Source organism: Anarhichas minor, unplaced genomic scaffold (assembly GCF_050575085.1).
Source record: "Anarhichas minor isolate MPS153535 unplaced genomic scaffold, ASM5057508v1 ptg000046l, whole genome shotgun sequence".
Lineage (NCBI taxonomy): Eukaryota > Metazoa > Chordata > Actinopteri > Perciformes > Anarhichadidae > Anarhichas > Anarhichas minor.
The window spans coordinates 405745-424158 of record NW_027466492.1 but is presented as its reverse complement, the minus strand read 5'-3'; the positions used below and the strand labels follow the sequence as shown (position 1 = coordinate 424158).

General features: G+C 44.6%; 1 protein-coding gene across 4 annotated transcripts in view; it reads right to left on the bottom strand.

The window, feature by feature from the left end:
- Positions 1-44: 44 nt before the first annotated feature.
- mark4b (MAP/microtubule affinity-regulating kinase 4b) overlaps positions 45-18414 on the bottom strand; it is a 53277-nt gene continuing 34907 nt past the window's right edge. For 2 of the 4 annotated variants that reach the window (XM_076111952.1, XM_076111953.1), the window contains exons 14-17: positions 17797-17900; positions 13797-14078; positions 5833-5877; positions 45-3335 (exon numbers count right to left, since the gene is read on the bottom strand). In XM_076111952.1, coding sequence (XP_075968067.1) covers positions 3002-3335; positions 5833-5877; positions 13797-14078; positions 17797-17900 — 765 coding nt within the window. In that variant the 3' untranslated portion in view covers positions 45-3001. Of the gene's footprint in view, positions 3336-5832; positions 5878-12102; positions 12186-13796; positions 14079-17796; positions 17901-18414 lie in introns of all 4 variants that reach the window. The other 2 variants (XM_076111955.1, XM_076111954.1) reach the window with 2 other exon arrangements.

The window sequence follows — 18414 nt, the reverse complement described above, 5'->3', positions numbered from 1 at the left end:
AAAGAAACAAAATCCATATCTGAGAAAACAAAATACACAAAATATGAAAGAGGTTGAAAGTCTTTATTTTTGTGTCACACATTATTTCCTAGGAGACATGCAGGATTGCAGGTCGATCATTTCCGTAATATCACCCCATAAGTTACGTTTTCTTGATAACAGTGACGGCTTCAAACACACTATACAACAGAACTGTAGCCTTAAAGCACGGCCCTAACTGTATCTACAGAACAGGTTCAGAGAGTGAGGCCCAGTTGTGTACACACACACACACACACAAAATAATATGCAAAACAAATAGCCCTAAAAAACCAGCTTCACATTTTCAGACAGCCTGCTGAGGCTGAATCTCCCATTTAACAGATCAATTCCTATAGACTTCACAGCTTGTAAAAGATCAACAACTGCTGTATCAGGAAACTTTTCTTTTTATGTATCAGTGTTTGTTTTTGTTAGATGCTGCAAGTACAAGTTGTAATTGTTTGACTTGATAGAGTTACAATACAAGTACAACCACCTTTGGATTCGGTCGGTGTCAATATATGATCAATTGGGCACTCTGTGTGTATTTTTGTTGAATCGTGGTAACTTTGATCCGTAATGAGCAGCAAAGTGTTTTTAATAAAAGAAGATTTCTCAAAAGGTCATTCAATGTCTCATCTTAAGCCGCTTTGAGTTGTACAGCGGCTTAATGAGGCAGGGGTCCGATTGGATAACAGTCGTACACCTCTTAAAGCAATACTGGAATCTGATTGGTCAACAGTCGAACACGTCTCAGCAGTGCTGCAGCCTGGTTGGTCGACTGAGGGAAATGTCTACAGTTTGAGTATCGAAAGTGATGCTTGGGTTAAGAACTCAAAATAAATGTAATATTGGATGAAATAAAACTGTTAAATTGACTAAATGTTATTGAGACAAGTCGTCATTTACAATTTTTGTAGCCCCATTTTCCTTATAGTCACAAGGAACTTTTAACTGGTGGAGACTGTTTCATAACCAACACTGATGGCTCTATATGACCTACATCAGTACACGAGACCATGGGTGAAGGCGGATATTCCTTGTAGTAACTTCAATATAACTTTGGACACCCGAAGCCATCGTTTCACTGAAGGAAGTGAATGATGACAAGAGGTGCGTGTAAGTAAAGGACAGAAGGGCATTCAGAATGTCAAGTATTCACTTCAGTGGGCTTTAAATGTGTCAAACAGTTATTTTATAACAATTTACAAAAGAAAAATACAGATTAATTAAAAACTCTGCCAGTACAGTACAATGCATTTCCTGGCTAAAAAGTGAGGGGAAAAAGTGCTTAATGAATTTTAAGAACATATCAGCATTATAAAAAATAAAAAATAAATCAAACAAGGCGCCCTATTGAGTCTATGTTTATTCAAGTCTAGATTCTTGGCTTTGTGGCTGTATTGCACTACATTTGAGGCGAAGCGATGGCGTTCTGACAGACTGAGATATTGTTAAGTGCTACCAGTAAAAGCCCCGTCTCCTCCAGTTACTCTAAACCAGTATGAGCTACAGTAATCAAGTGTGTGGTGAAACATGTGGTTTGAAGAAGAGATCAAATTATAAACAAAGGTGATCTATTAAAATATACTCGTCCTGAACTGGGGTTCAAATCTGTGGATGCTTAGCTTCATGTTGGATCGGCTTTCTGAACTACGTCTGCAGCCTCGCAGGAAGAGGAGCCAAGATTTGTATTTTCTTTTTTTTTGTATCATATAGTGTTCAATTTCCATCACATCAAATAAAAACTGGGACTAGTCAAAAGAAAGTCATGCTACTGTATTGGACCAAGAATCAATACAACGGTTGGTTTGTCGAGCTTTTAGAGATTTAATCTTATAAATTGTCTGGGCACGCAGAGATAGCATACGATATGTGCTTCATTTTGCCATCGGTAAAACATGTAGTTTTGTTCGTAGAAATAAATCCTACTTTGCACTTTAAACCAACAAAATCTTACGTAATTATAGAAAATCGAGAGGACTTTTGCTTGTTAATAAAAAGGTAGCGTGGTACAAATATTGGGGCGAAGTAGAGTATATGTAAAGAGCACAGCAGAAGCTCAAATGATCAGGTTATCAAGGTCAACATATCAGCTGGGTCCTGCATTATTGGGCGGTTTTGCTCCTCCGTAAGCTGCTCACCTGCCAGCTGTCAATACACAGCAGAGAATTCAGTATGGACAGCAGGCAGAGAGGCAACATTTTACCAGAAATGGTACAATCATCAAATACCCAGCTGAACAGTAAAAGGGCGAATATCGATGGATGGGCAGAAAGGCCGCGATGCTTCATTCAGTCTGTCACAAGTCTGCATTTCTGCATGTCTCCCTCTAGAGGCCGGAGGTCAGACTGCAACCTCACTTCTGAAATATGTGACGTCTGCGTCAGAGGATGACGACAGATGTCACTCTCTGACCCATTTTTAAAAGCATTGAAGAGAGAAAATAAACTCCATAAACTAATTAAAACATTTCTTTAAATAGCAGCTCTTTAAAAAGGAATGATGACAACAAATATGATACAATAGGAATAACAATGTCAACAACAACAACAAATTATCGATCTCCATCATTCTCAGCAACACCATCCTTATCATCAAACATGAAGTCATGAACAAAAATGAAAATAAAACAGCCTGACTCCATGGGCTCACATAACATGGAGGTGGTGGTGCGTTTCAAGCAGGGGTCGTAGGTCACTGACAGCTCCAAGGTCAAGGGTCATCATCAAGTCTGCCGACGGCGGTCCATCCGTGTCTGTGCGTCCGCTTTATCTGGCTGCGATTGGTGGCATCAGAAGAAGAGGGTCTTTGGCGGAGGCGAGGCATCGCTAGCCGCATCGGAATGAGGTGGAGCCCAGGGAGGAAGAGGAGTGGGAGGAGGCAGTGGTGTCTTCCTCATTGTTCCTCCTCCTCCTCCTCCCTACTCATTCATCATCCTGTCCTGTGGGTTGTCAATCCGCCCCACCTCCTGTTTCCCTCAGAGCTCGAGCTCCTTGGACACTTTGGTGGCGATGTCTCTAAAGGCCAACGGCGCCCCCCACAGGCGCTTGAACCTCACACCGCTGCTCTGGCCCAGCCCGCTGGGCAGCTGGCAGACCTCGGCCTCGAAGGCTACGCGGGCGCCGGCCGCTCCGTGGGTGCAGGACAGGAGGAACGGCCCGGCCAGGTGGACCTGGCAGCCGCAGCCCTGCGCCGCCTCTCGCAGCGCTAGCACCACCTCGGCCGGGTCGCGGGGGCTCCGCACCCTCACATCCCAGCCGCATCGGGGGGTCCGGGGCTCGGCCGCTTTCTGATGCCCAGATAGATGGCGACTGGAAAGGGGACGAAGGGTAGGGGCGATGTGAATAGAGGATGGTAGAAGGAAATGTAGGAAGATTTGAAACAAAAATGGCAGGAAAAGGTTGAAAAGAGAGGTTTACAGCAGGAGGGTTGGAGGAGTTAAAGAGGTTTGGACAGCAGAAATGAAGGAGGAGGAGGAGGGGGAGGAGGAGGAGAGGTGTGATATGAATGAAGGAGCATGGATTTAAGGATCAATGGGAGTGAATACACAGGGTTTTGAGATGAAATGAATGCGTAATGGAAGTGTAGGCAAGTGAAAGTGTGGTTGTATGAATGTGAATGCATGAGTGGTTGGGGAAAGGGGGAGGAAAAAAAAAAAATCAATATCATACATTATTGGATTTTTACATCTCTATATAGCAATCTAGGTAACTGTGATTGGTAAATGTGTATTTTATAGTCTCATCTCTTTTTCATACTATACAATGAATGTACAACACCAAAGGGATATGCAAATCAAACCCACCTCAAGTTAATTGCTCTGGTGAGGCACTGCTTATACATTTATTTTGTTCTTTAATGAGAGTTAATAATAAAATGTATATAATTAATAACATACTACACGGATACATTCTTTAAATCACACTTAACACCAACTAACACACAACATCCCGGGACGGTAAAGAGTTTCAGGGACTGAGCTGTTGATAAGACACAATGACAGTTATTATAATTTATTTTTCTTTAATCAACGGTTCCACCCGCAGGGATCGTCCACCACAAGGAGCACCACAGTCTGCTAGCTAGTGTTAGCTTGGTGCTGCTGCTTTACCTGCTGTTCTTAACCTGAGACTGAGCTGAAGCAGCTGAGAGGAAGTGCACAACACAGATAACTGACAGTAAGTCAAAATTATGTATTTTTCATGCCTATTAATTAAGCGCCGAGAGGCAACTGAGAAGAAAAAGATGCAGGTGATCTGTTTTCTCTCCTGTGTTTATGACTTGAGGTTTTTCATCTGTGAAACAAGTGGAAAAGTTTTGACAGGATCAATTTTCTTGTGTCTGTGAAACAGATTTAAAAGAAAAGTTTGGGCATGTTGCGTTTTTGTTTTTGGCAGGATCACGTTTGTTGTTGTAATACTCATTTTGGCCTCAAGAGAGTGAAGTGCACCACTACCCCATGTTCTAAATAGGACTATAAGCCTTTTTGTTTTCATACAGGTGAGTGTTAATTTCTCCATGCACACTAAACACTAATAAATTGTGTGTTAGCATGTGATGTAACATTACTGTCAAGTCTTTCTTTTGGGTAGAAATGTTATTCTGTCGTTAAGGAAAGCACCAATGCTTTTAGTCGTAGTGGGGTAGTGAAGCCTTTCAGCATCTTGTGCCCAAAATGAGTGTTACAACAACAAACACAGATTACCTTCTACCTGCCAAGTTAATTTTATTGGTTGAAGTTTCTTTTAGATAAAAAAGGAACCTTTTCTTCTTAAGTCGGAAACACAGCAGAGAAAACCATTTAGATCAAACTTACAAAATGGATCGGAACACGTTTTTCCTCACTTCCCTCCCAGGGCCTCCGTACGGGTTGAACATTCATAATCCGTTTCTATATTCTTTCATTAAAGCTTACAAATCTACATTTTACTGTCGTTCCTTGTTTCCTCACAACATCAAAGAGAAACATTTAACTAAAGAAAATCATCACAACAAAAATGTAGTATAATTCAGGATCTGTGCTGAAAGCCATGCTGGATCACATGGAAAAATGTGACTCCATGTAGACTTCTAATGTTTAAAAGATGATCAGAAGAAAACATCAGTTACACCTAAGAATGAACACATTTACAGCTGCAGCGGAAAACAACGGTTCTGTGTAGACAACAAATCCTTGTAAATGCATTTTAGATTAAAGGATTAAAGGAAAACTATAGAAGCGCTACAGTTGAATTACTTTCACTCTAGCAGTCGTGCAGAAACTTAAAGGGATAGTTCAACATTTTGGCAAATATGCTTTACATATTTGTTAGTTTTCTTGCTGATAGACAACACCTGTATGTACAGTAAATATGTAGCTGGAGAAGAAGCTAGTTAGCTTAGCATAAAGACTGAAAACGGGAAAACAGCTTGTCTGGCTCTGTATTGGGGAAACAAAATCCACCTACCAGCACATATAAAGCTCATTAATCAACACTTTAGGTCGTCTTTGTGTAACAACTTTAATTTGCTGTTTTATGGGGTTTATGTGCCAAGAAATAATCCAGCACTTAACCCCCGTAAATTAGACAATTGCTGTTTTTACACTCATGTTTTGGTACGGATTAAGCAAGATACAACATCTCTTTCTTGGAAAGACAGCAAATAAACGCTTTACAAAATGTTTAACTATTCTTTTAACAACAACATCAGTAACACTGGCATTAGCTCACACAATATCTTCTCTTTCTATATCTTGAAGAGTAAACTAAAAGGCTTGAACATCCTTTAAGTACACTTGAAACATTGAAAATGTAAATGTGAGCTCACCTTGTGACCGGAGATCTGCTGATTCTCTCAGGTTCGTCTGTGACCCTCAAGAGGAAGACAAACGCATCCGTTAGGAATCAATAGGCCAACTGGCCCTCCCCCCCCCCCACACACTTCCTGTTTAAGTGTTACAAATTGCTGCATGGCTATGTCAGTCAATCCACATCAACCACAACACACAAGCACAACAACTTGTTTGTTTCAAGTCACAGATGGATCATCACCAACCTACACTCACCACACTGGACACATTGGATGACTGTGCAACAACAACAACAACAACAACAACATGTCAAAGCCACCGACAAAACAAATGAGAGGGATAAACAAATGTAGAGGGAGTGGATCCAGAGCGGAGAACCAGGTCTTAATAGACACAAAACACGGTGTGTGCTGCAGTGGCGGCCAGACTCACACAAATACGAATCTAACGCTTATGAAAGAACACATTAGTGTGTCAAATAAGAAAGGAAAATCATTTTGTCTGCGATTGATTTTAACTGTCACAGCTACAATGTGAATGTCTGAATAATCTTAAAAGATGTGGTTTAAAGAGACAGTTCACACCAAAATAAAACAGAGTTTTAACAAACTCAACAGAAATCCTGATCAGGTTACTCAAGATCATCCACGGACCTTGTTGTGAGCAGTTCCACGAGGGAACTATTTTCTTTCTACCGAACTACACCCACCAACCGTGTCACCGCGCAGAAGGAGCTGACCGACAGGAAGTACGACGGCTGCTGTAAGGCGCTTTAGATCAAAGTATCTTCAGGACGTCTCCACCCCGGTACTATTGAGTTTAAAGCAGCTTACTGCACTTCCCCTCCATGGCCACCGGGGGCTACTGTTGCTATTTGTTCTGTGTGTCAACTTGGGGCTTTAGTCCTGGCAACCTGATCGCTATTCCAGGAACTGGGGAGGCCTGGTGGAGCCGGCAGCGATATTTCATTGATGGATTTGCAGAGAAATGAAACCGACTCTAATGTCACCCTGGCTCTGACCGAGGAGCTGTGGCTTCAGATCTAAACACATGTTTAGAAGTTTAAAATGTGCGATCCCTGCTAATCCACACAGCTAATCACTCGGATACTCCTCAGCATTTACTAATGATTATGTTGAAATAATTATCCAGCAAATAGCTGGAGGATAACTCCTGTTGGGTTAACTTGCTGAAGTTGCCCCAATACATGCCTGTACTCTACAGTAATGATGGACATGTTTTGTGATCTGAATAACTGGAGGTGTCCCATCTAGATGAAATGACCTTGCCTCTCTCGACTGGGTACAGAAAGTGAGCGAGTAACGCCTAGCTCCTCCCCTCGCAGACTGTTGCCAAGGTGACCCTGAGCAAGACAAGTGGCATCACATCCTTATGGAGGAATAACAGTGGGAACGATCTAATCGTTTTGTAAGTGAAGAGTACGGAGTGGCAGACTGGACGGACTCGTGTGCATCGAGGTAGCGACTATCTGTGTATGAACTGTACAGCATGAGGCTGACAGCTGGGGGGGGGGGGGGAGAGAGAGAATAAGGAGCAGAAAGTGACGGAGCGGGAGAAGCTCGCGGCAGTGTGACAGGACAATCTGCTTTGTATCTTGAGGGAGAGCTATGCAAGATCCCGTTTAAGAGACGGATAAATCCTGGTTACGTAACTAATCCTGATTTAAGACGGCAGTGACGTCAGGGTCAGCCAGTCGGGATGACTGGTGCAGGCCTCTGACAAGCGTTGTGCTCCTGCAGAGGGCTCGGACGCACGCCTCGTGCTCGTAATGTCACGGGTTCAAAGCTACAATGGCCCCTGATTACATTCTTTTTACCCACACAGGAATCTTTGCAACTAAAGATGAAACATTTTGAGGACAGGTCCTTTAAAAGCAATTGTGCGATTCAACAAGACTTTTCTCCGCTTTTTCATTCTACAGTGGAGGCAGACGAGAAAAATGTCTTCAAGAATTGTGAGCGCAAAAGAAAGAAATGGTTCGATGATGAAGTATTACAATCCACCCTTTTGCAGTGTCCACATTCTGTCTACCCTCTCCTTCCTCAGTTATCAGCTTTCTGATTTTCTGTGACATTTGACTGGACATCACCAGAAATTGTGACTGTAACAGCAAAGCAAAGCTAAATCAGAACATAACGTTTTGTGCTCCCACTGCACTCTATCGTGTCTTCATACTGGTATAAAGCACTGGTGCCCATGCTTTGACCACAGCCTTCCCCCTTATAAGACTGTTTACAGCCAGGGAAGGTCATGTATATTAGAAACATTTGCTCTTTGATTCAGAAAGACACAAAGAACGGCATCTACTTTTAAAGGTTTGAGATCACCGACACATTGTCTATCAAACTGTATACATGGAGACGTGTAAAAGTGGTGCTAGAATGTCTATGTTTGGCAAATGATACACAAGAATGAGACGTACAGTATTTGCCCCTAAAACCTTAAACAGACCCGGTCATGCACACTACGTCACCAGTAGTGATGAAGTCTCGACCTCAAAGACAGCGAATGAACTGCCTTCTCTTCATCCCTCGCCCCTCTACCTCTGGCTCGTATCAAACACCAATAAAGCACCATCCCCCCCTTTTCCCTCTGCTCGCAGGGATCCCACAGTCCTGCTCATTTGTTAACAGCATGGGCAAACATATGGTGTCGATTACATGACTCAGACTAGTACAGTCGAGTTGTAATAAACTCACAGGCGACACGCAAACACACACACTTCATAGGGTGTTTATTCTAAAAAAAAAACAGTTGTGTGACTTGTGTGTTCAAAATGTCTGTCTAGTAATAGGGGTGAGCTTGACCCACTTCACCCGTTGTTGTCCCAGAAAAACCAAGACAGTCGTGTGTTAAGCAGGTAATGGTGCCACCGTAAGTCTCTAGTGAGTGCTACAGCATGAAGCCCAGCCAGCAGAGACACAAGCAGTCCAGACACAGACAGACAGACAGACAGACAGACAGACAGCTGCTGATTAGAGTTGTAGTCACATAAACATACAGTTTTGAGACAGAGCTGCTCTACGGGAAGAAACAGTCTTGTAAACTGCGTTAAATTTCGATGGCCACAGTCCCAGGAGGTCAAGTTTGACGGGATACGAATTTTGGTCAAACAATAAAGTGGATTTAAACTGGGCCAGAGCTGAAGTTTCCAAGTCAAGGCTCGAACATTTAGACTCCTAAATGTTTCTAGTCAACCCTTCAACGTGTATATTATCTGGTCATATTGTGTTAGGACTACAATCTGTTTTGCATGAACGTGATGAAGAACCATGACAGGGTTTCTGCAGAGTTCACCAAGTTCAATCTTTAAAGACCTTTTAAATACAACGGAAGATGTAATTTAATATCTGTTTCACGGCCATTCTGGACAAAGATGGAGAAGAGATTTGATAGAATTCCATCCATCCATTTTCCTCCGCTTATCCGGGGTTGGGTCGCGGTGGCAACAGGCCAAGCAGGCTGACCCAGACTTCCCTCTCACCGGCAACATGTTCCAGCTCATTCTGGGGGATCCCGAGGCGTTCCCAGGCCAGCTGGGAGATGTAATCCCTCCAGCGTGTTCTGGGTCTTCCCCGGGGTCTCTTCCCAGTTGGACGTGCCTGGAAAACCTCCAGTGGGAGGCGTCCAGGAGGCATCCTAATTAGATGCCCGAACCACCTCAGCTGACTCCTTTCGACGCGAAGGAGTAGCGGCTCGACTCCAAGCTCCCTCCTGATGACCGAGCTCCTTACCTTATCTCTAAGGCTGAGCCCGGCCACCCTACGGAGGAAGCTCATTTCTGCCGCTTGTAGCCGCGACCTTGTCCTTTCGGTCACGACCCAGAGTTCGTGACCATAGGTGAGGGTAGGAACGTAGGCCGAGTGGTAAATTGAGAGCTTTGCCTTCCGGCTCAGCTCCCTCTTCACCAAGACGGTCCGGTGCAGCGCCTGCTTTACTGCTGCAGCAGCACCGATCCGTCTGTCGATCTCCCGCTCCATCTTACCCTCACTCGTGAACAAGACCCCGAGATACTTGAACTCCTTCACTTGAGGTAGGCACTCCGTCCCCACCTGGAGGGAGCAATCCACCGGTTTCCGGCAGAGCACCATGGCCTCAGATTTGGAGGTGCTAACTCTCATCCCCGCCGCTTCACACTCGGCTGCAAACCGCACCAGTGAATGCTGGAGGTCACGATCCGAGGAGGCTAACAGGACCACATCATCTGCAAACAGCAGAGAGGCGATCCTGAGACCCCCGAACCTGACGTTCTCCACCCCCCGGCTGCGCCTAGATATCCTGTCCATGAAAGTCACGAACAGGACCGGAGACAAAGGGCACCCCTGGCGGAGGCCAACACCCACCGGGAACGTGTCTGACTTATTGCCGAGAATGCGGACACAGCTCCTACTGCAGTCGTACAGAGACCGGATCGCCTGTTGTAATGGGTCCGGCACCCCATACTCCCGCAGCACCCCCCACAAGAACCCCCGAGGGACCCGGTCGAAAGCCTTCTCCAAGTCCACAAAGCAAATGTAGACTGGTTGGGCAAACTCCCAGAACCCCTCCAGTAGTCTTGCGAGGGTAAAGAGCTGGTCCACTGTTCCACGACCGGGACGGAATCCGCATTGCTCCTCTTGAATCTGAGGTTCGACAAACGGTCGGAGCCTCCTTTCCAGCACCCTGGCATAAGCCTTCCCCGGGAGGCTGAGTAGTGTGATACCCCGGTAATTCGAGCACACTCTCTGGTCCCCCTTTTTGAAAATGGGAACCACCACCCCGGTCTGCCAGTCCATGGGCACTGATCCCGACCCCCATGCGACATTGAAGAGGCGTGTCAGCCAGGACAGCCCAACTATGTCCAGCGCTTTCAGCATCTCAGGGCGGATCTCATCCACCCCCGGCGCCTTGCCACCGAGGAGCTTTTTGACTACCTCAGCGGCCTCTGCCAGGGATATGGGTGAGCCTCCCCCTAGATCTTCAGGCGCTGCCTCCTCTGCAGAGGACATGTTGGTCGGGTTTAGGAGTTCCTCAAAGTGCTCTTTCCACCGCTTAACGATGTCCTCCCTCCAGGTCAGCAGTTCCCCCCCCCCCTGCTGAGAACAGCCTGGGGTAAGCCCTGCTTTCCCTTCCTGAGTCGTCGGATGGTTTGCCAGAACCTCCTTGAGGCCAACCGAAAGTCCTTCTCCATGGCCTCCCCGAACTCCTCCCATGCCCGAGTTTTAGCATTCGCGACCACCACAGCTGCAGCCCTTCTGGCCTGCCGGTACCTGTCAGCTGCTTCGGGAGACCATATTTGATAGAATTATTCATTTTAATAATTTTTTTTTCAATAATTCCTAACAATATAATTCATTCAATGAACTCGACCTGGACCCGGATAAGTGGATGAATGGATGAATGGATCAATCAATGGAAAAGGATTATTTATAGTTTAAATTGCTACATGCTGAGCTTCCTAGCTTCTGTAGCTAGCGGCTGTGACAGAACGGGCTACAGGTGTGAACATGAACACAGTCCACTGTCGCAACAATCAAACGTCTTGTTTACGAGTGTGTAGCGTCTGCCACAGAAAAAGACGTTTGCATATTAAATTTAAGACTCCTACAGCAGTGATACACAACTTAAGGGTGCCGGGGGGCCCGCCGACCATTCGTTACACATCGAAAATAAAATTGATTCACAATGTGACTTTTTCTTTGTACTTCAAATGTAAATAAGGAGGCTGAGTTCATAAGAAAGAATCAAGATGGACTAATAAGAGTTTGAACTGGGAGGATCCTGGACTCCTAACAAAGGTCTGGGCTGTTTATTAACTGGCAGCTGGCCTCCTGCCATTTTAGTCAAAAGTGGCCCCCGGGAAATTATTATATTTATACTGTGACATTAAATTACATGGACTATGATTATTAAGACATTAAGGCTTCAGTCTCGTCTTGATGGAACACACGTTTGATGAGAAACTATTGAGAGCTTCACGTGGAAAACGTAAACACAGAAAGAAGAAAATGAACTTTCCTTTGTCTTTACAAAGAAAAGGAGGTTTCCCAGTTCACATCAGTACAGATGGACTTTTCAGAGCCCCGCAGGTTGAATTCAACTCAAGCGCTGATTAAAATCCCTGCCTGTAGAGAAGCTTTTCCTCAGATAAATGTTTGCACAACTAAACTCCAAACGGTGACAGACAGCGAGTGAGGGGTAGAGGGAATGACAGGGCGCTGGCAAGAAGCAGGCAGACGGTCAGACAGACAAGAAGCAGCCAGAAAACATGGGAAAGGAAGACTTACTAACTGTTTTTGTCCCCTGTGGGAGGGTGCAGCCCGACATGGACTTGTTTGAGCTCTGACGTTTAGAAGGGTCAAGAGAGACCCTAGGAGGAGAGAGGAAGAAGAGAAGGAGATGAAAAGAGGATGAGGGGAATGGTGTGAAAAAAACAGGAAAATCAACAGCAGAACGTCAGAGCGACATGGAACAAAAGAGAAGTGAAGAGGGGTGGGGGGGGGGGGGGAGAGACAATATAGAAATAAAAGACAGTAAGAAGCACAGGTGGAAGAGGCAGAGAAGTACAAATCAAACTGTACTGTAGTTCAGGAAAAAGAAGGATAGAAAACTGGCAGGTGACTGGCGAGGAAAAGCAAAAAAGTTGTTAAAGAATCAAACAAACCAACCAACAGATAAAGCAACAATAAGCAGCAGAAGTGACCGGGACAGACATACAGTACGTCCACCTGAGCAGCAGACCTGGGTCACACAGGTTACGGTTTGGAGAAACACTTGGGTGGGGTTAACTGCATCAGTTGATGGCAGAAGCTGAACAGTGCAGGATTGGACCTATTTTAACTTAAATTGAACACAATGTCAAACAGCATACATGTGACAGGTTTAGATGGAGGGCCTTCCATTACTGCTGCTACTTCTGTGGGACGAAACATTGTATCCATTGCCATCCGCTTCCCAGTTCCAATTTAAGTCAAATTGTTGCTGTTTATTTGCATTCTCATTAGCCGGCTCTTTTTCCACTCACTCGGGGGCTAATTCTCGAAAGAATTGCGCAAGAATAGGACAAAAAACGAAATCATGTAATTCTCAAATAGTGACGTAGTCGTCATGACGGCGCCCATTGGTTTGTGGACTACTGTTCTGAAGCCTTGAGTTCGGCATTTTGGACATCGCCTACTAGCATTTTGGCCGTCTTATGAAAGAACAAATTAGTGTCAGAAGAGAACACCAGCCTTATTCAAAAGCAGCATTTTGTCTGCGCTCGATTCAAACTGTCTCAGCTACGACATATTTGGAATGCAGAGGAGTGACGTAGCGACGCCGTATACGTCTCTGGTAGCGGCAGCGACCTGTCAATCATACTGTAGCCCCACCCTAAAGCATACTCTGCTTTATGGTCTATTTGATAAATTAATTAATTGTCTCTCTTGTTTGTATCCGTTAAGGAAACAACATGAAGAGAGACCCAATCTGTAGCTTTATCCAATGTTAGCTCCTCCTGATTGTATTTTTTTCTTCATTTTTTAGACGTTTAATAAGGCTTTAGTCTATGTCTCGTCATATAATGTATTTACTCATAAGGGCTACATTTGTCGTTTCCTGTGGGACGAGTTTTCAAAAGCAAACGTTGTAGGGAGCAGGTGGCAAGCAAGGAAAACAAAGAGAGGGAATCATGTTCAACACTATTAGACCCAGGTCTGAGGCCTGTAAAGGGTTATCATTAGAGAAGAAAGGCTGGTAGGTTAGTACTGGTTAAGGAACAGAAGGTGAGAGGCAGCCAGGTCAGTGTCAATGAGGGGCTACACTGTCCAGTTACAAGCCTGTAAACATACAGGCTATCACATTTAGATCGTTAGCAGCAATCATCAAACGCATACAATCCTTGAAAATACTCATAAATGTTTGAATGAGCAAAAAAAACCTGCAGTTAAAGGTTAACTTGTAATCTGTTGAGTCATCATTCTACCGCTTCTCCCCTTACCTGCGGGTCAACTTGGAGGTGAGTTTGCTTAGCAGGTTGGTCGTGGTCCGGGTCCTGGTGTGTGGCAGCGGGCTGGCGTCGTGGGACAGCGTCGGGGAGGCTGGGGGAGCGTGGGAGGGGGGACGACGGTCTCGAATCTGACCGCCGTGGAAAGTGCTCCTCACCGTGGACCCCCTGGAGAGGCGGGAGGAGGGCGTGGAGGAGGAGGAGGAGGAGGCCCCGGAGGCACCGGCTATGCTGTGGGTCGAGGGGGAGGCGGGGGGCAGGCGGTGGGATAAGGAACTGGAGGGAGAGGAGGAGGGAAAACAAGAGTGGATAGTTGTTATCAAGATCATTACAATTTGCAAGTGAAGGAACCATATCTCTTCACTTTGTATGTGGTTCAATCAACCTCGTCACACCACAGACGCCGCTGCTTGCCGTATTATGCCTGCAGTGCATGACCAAATCAAATTATACTTTTCAATCTGATTTAGCAACAAGGCAATACTTGTGATTTTAGGCCCGAGTCACCTTATAATCATAAACATACAGACTTGGAAGAGACATTGCTTTGAATTGGGTTTATTCAGAGGAAAACAACATTAAAGATCTCGGAGATATCGGGTTTTTTCTCGTAAATGTAATACTTTACGTTTTCTGGGGTTATTACACCACTCCACCGGCTGCGTAACTTGTTTTTCATATATGTATTTTTTGATACAATGGCCCTCATATGCTGTCGTAGGAAAATAACAAATACCTCACATTATAATACCTCCTGCCACTTTCCAAAGCATTCAATATCTTTTTGTCGTTTCTTTTTCTAAGCATCTAGGCAGAGTTCAGTTTCAATAGAGTCAAAACATGCTGGCATGTTAACTTCACATTTTGTCAAGTTACATCCACATCACAGCAATGCAGTGCAACACATGTTTGGATCAGTCCTTGTTTTTGTCTATTTAATTGGATTTGTCCACAATAAATAAAGTACAAAATATTACCAGGCTTATTCTTTGAGGCGTATAAGTGTTACCGTCACAGTATACCAACTCAAGTTACGGTTTACTACCAAAGACAACATGAAGACAGTCACATTCTGGATTTCTGATTGATCATGCTTCTTCAATAAACCCTGAAAAAAAGGCTATATGGCTTTTGCTTTGTTGTTTTTGCCGACCACATACATTTACACGATTTGAGATTAAATTCAACTGCATTTAACATCTGTAATACTTGTATAGCCTTAAACTGAGGTCATTTAAGACTTTTCAATGAGCACCCACAGATAGGAAACGTAAAAAAAAGGGAGCCGGCTGCTCTTCAAACCATGACAACAGTTAGTCCTAATCTCTGAAAATTGACCCAAATGCCCCCACACACACACACACACACACACACACACACACACACACACACACACACACACACACACACACACACACACACACACACACACACACACACACACACACACACACACACACACACACACACACACACACACACACACACACACACACACACACACACACACACACACACACCCCTGACTCTGGCTGGTGGCCCGAGGCTGCTTTTCATAACGCTCTAGATAACACCCACACACAATGTTCTAGTGGGGCAGAACCATTAAACGAGTTAAGTTGAAGCGCAGCCGCTGCAGAGCAACATCGCTTCACATCAACGTGAACCAGCGGCCTGCTAAAGCTAACTGCAGGGGAGAGGAGAGGCTCGAGAGGTAAGGACCGGGAAGAAATGGCGAGAAGGAGACGAGGAGGAAGACGAGAGATCGACTTGGTGCGAAAGTGAGGGAAGGAGAACGTAGAAAGGGCGAGAGAGAGACTAACGATGTTCAGCTCACTTTCACAGTGAACTCCTGAAATTTCCATTTTAAATTCATATTCTTTCAAATGTCTTTGTTCTTCTCTATTGCAGCACGCTGCTTGTAAAAGTTATGAGTATAAATCATTTACATGAACAGGTGTGGGACTATCAGGAGCAAGACTTTGATTTGTTTACTTGGACTCAAACATGGCTAAAACAAGAATGTACATGAAAATAACTGTCAAGAGTGAGCAGGGTGGCAAACATTTAGACTTATTAGAGACCGCACAACCTCATGCAGCAAACAGTTAAGTTACTGTGTAACATCTTGGTCACATGCAGCATCTACAAAAGCCAAACCTCTTATGATGATATACAATCGAGCAGGTTTGCTTCTATAAATAGCAACAGCATCAGGCGCTCATTGACACGTAGAGCATCCAATGGGAACTCTAAGATGCCCTTACGTAAATCCTCATTCGGACAAACAGCCTTTTCTGTTCCGGGGGATCAACATGTGGAATTCTTCCAGAACTCAAAAAGGGATCCAGACTGGGATCACTTTGAGCTCAAACTGAAACAGTTCACTTATCTGGTGATTCTTGTGTTACGGTGTTTTATTGTACTGTAGTTTTGTACTGTGGTTTGTACTCATTTATTGTTGAGTTTGTGTTTTGTACCATCTCTTGTGTATTTGTTGTTGAGTGTTATGCATTTTTAAGAGCCCATCAAGGGCTTCATGCTACATTAAATACTTTTCCCCACACAAATAAGCATGAAGTAAATTAAAAATATGATCTAAATGAAGTACACTTCAGTACCTCAGCGGTATCTTTTCTCTGTCTGCAGCTACAGTACTGTTTGTCTTGGCGTGAGGTCACTTATCTTCCAGTGTCACCATAGATTAGTGTCTGTGTGTATACTGTGTGTAAGCGCAGCAATGTGTGTTTAATGAATGGACATGTGTGTTTCATATCAACTAAATATGATTAACTATCGTCACATGCACGGCATCGTGTACAGTGTTTTGTGTCTCTCCTGGTCACCTTTGCCACTATGGTTCACACAAATTTCAAGTCCATTTTGAATAACTAAATGTGACTGTGTGTGTGTGTGTGTGTGTGTGTGTGTGTGTGTGTGTGTGTGTGTGTGTGTGTCCATGCACATGTTTGTGCCATCAACCACTCTGGCATGGCATCACATTGACAAGGCCTCTGAGGCAAATGGAGGGTTACGCTGGCACAATGTCCGTCCTCACTTCATCCTGCTCCCCTCCTCTTTTCCGCCTCTCTCCCTCGCCCTCCTCCCTCTCTTTTCCCTCCATCCTTCCCCTCCGTTTACCTGTCACGCTTTCCCTCCAGGAGACTCGTCGTAATGCCCGAATGTCGTCAAATCTAAACGAAGGGGGCGAAACTCAAACTGACTCGGAAACACCAGTGAGTCTGTTTGATGGTGTGTTTTTTTCTAGCTGCTATTTGCAGCCAACAATGCTCTACGTCTTTTTTTCAAAAACTTATATGTATGTTCATGTTTTCTTCGCTGCTTTCCGTGGATTCTTACATTTAAAAACTCGGATGACAGACAGCGACCTCCTGGCTCTTCCTGTGAGAGGCAACATTACAGAGTGACAAAGAGACAGAGGGACGGAAAAACAGGTCAGCCAGAATGAAAATGAGAAAGTGAGAGAGTGCGAGAGGGACCATAGGGGGGGAAAGGGATAGAGAGAGAGAGAGAGAGAGATGGTGGCTGCCATGCTCTGACACTGACGAGCAGACAACCATCTGTCACAACAACGGACAGCTCATATTGGGCACATAAACACACGCGTGGACGAACCCACTCATGCACAGTTTAAGCCCTTTATCCTTAAAGAGAGAACATGTGTGTGAGACAAACACTCTCTAAGCTCTGTGCGGAGAGAGACGAGCTTTACCAGCTCAACTATTCATTTGCAAAACCCTTTCTTATTGTATTCACTATGAATATGAACGCATTATCTACGTTTGGCAACAAAACAAATCTCATTTGTTTATACATATATGCTCCGTGGCCATTGGCTGTGGTGCAAATTACAACAAATATGTTGTATTTGGGGACAGAATAAAAAAACAGAAAAAGAGCCAACACAACGATGCGCTAACTGTGGGGGCACTCTGCTCATCTGTTAGGGTACGGATGGTGATGCTCCTCTCACCTGTTTTCCTTGCCATTTTGCAGCAGTGAGTGTCTATCGGTGCTGGACCGGTCTGTACACACATACGTGTTCCTTCGAGTCATGGCACTGGCAGGGATGTTATTCTGGAGAAAGGATCAAAAATCACTTGCATTTACTGAAACGAATGACGTCTTTGAACGATGAAGTGCTTTACAGCGCAACACAATGAAAGGAGGGCTTCAGAAGTGAAAGACGTGCATCAAGCCTTCATACGGCTACACTATTTGAAAATCCGGACTAGAGTAAAACCTGCCTGCCTGGTGCTCCAAGCAGGTTTTAAGAAAAGTTAAGACTTCCCTGGCTTGATCGTCTGACCTCAGACCGTAACGAGCTCGGCCTGATTGTCCCGTACAGAACATTAAAGAGGTAATCTCAGGAGTTAATCATCTCTTCACATTCCTTTAAGCTCCCGCTCACTCATGCTAATCTCACTGAGGAACCATAATCTCTATATTCCCCCCGCTGGGTGAATCCACAGTTTGTTATTCGTCTATGCATGTAAAGTGTTTTACTGAACTCCTCTCTAATCTGCAGAAGACGTTAATGTTTGCAGTCCCTTAATGTTATCAGTATCAGTGTAGTGTAATCTGAGGTAAT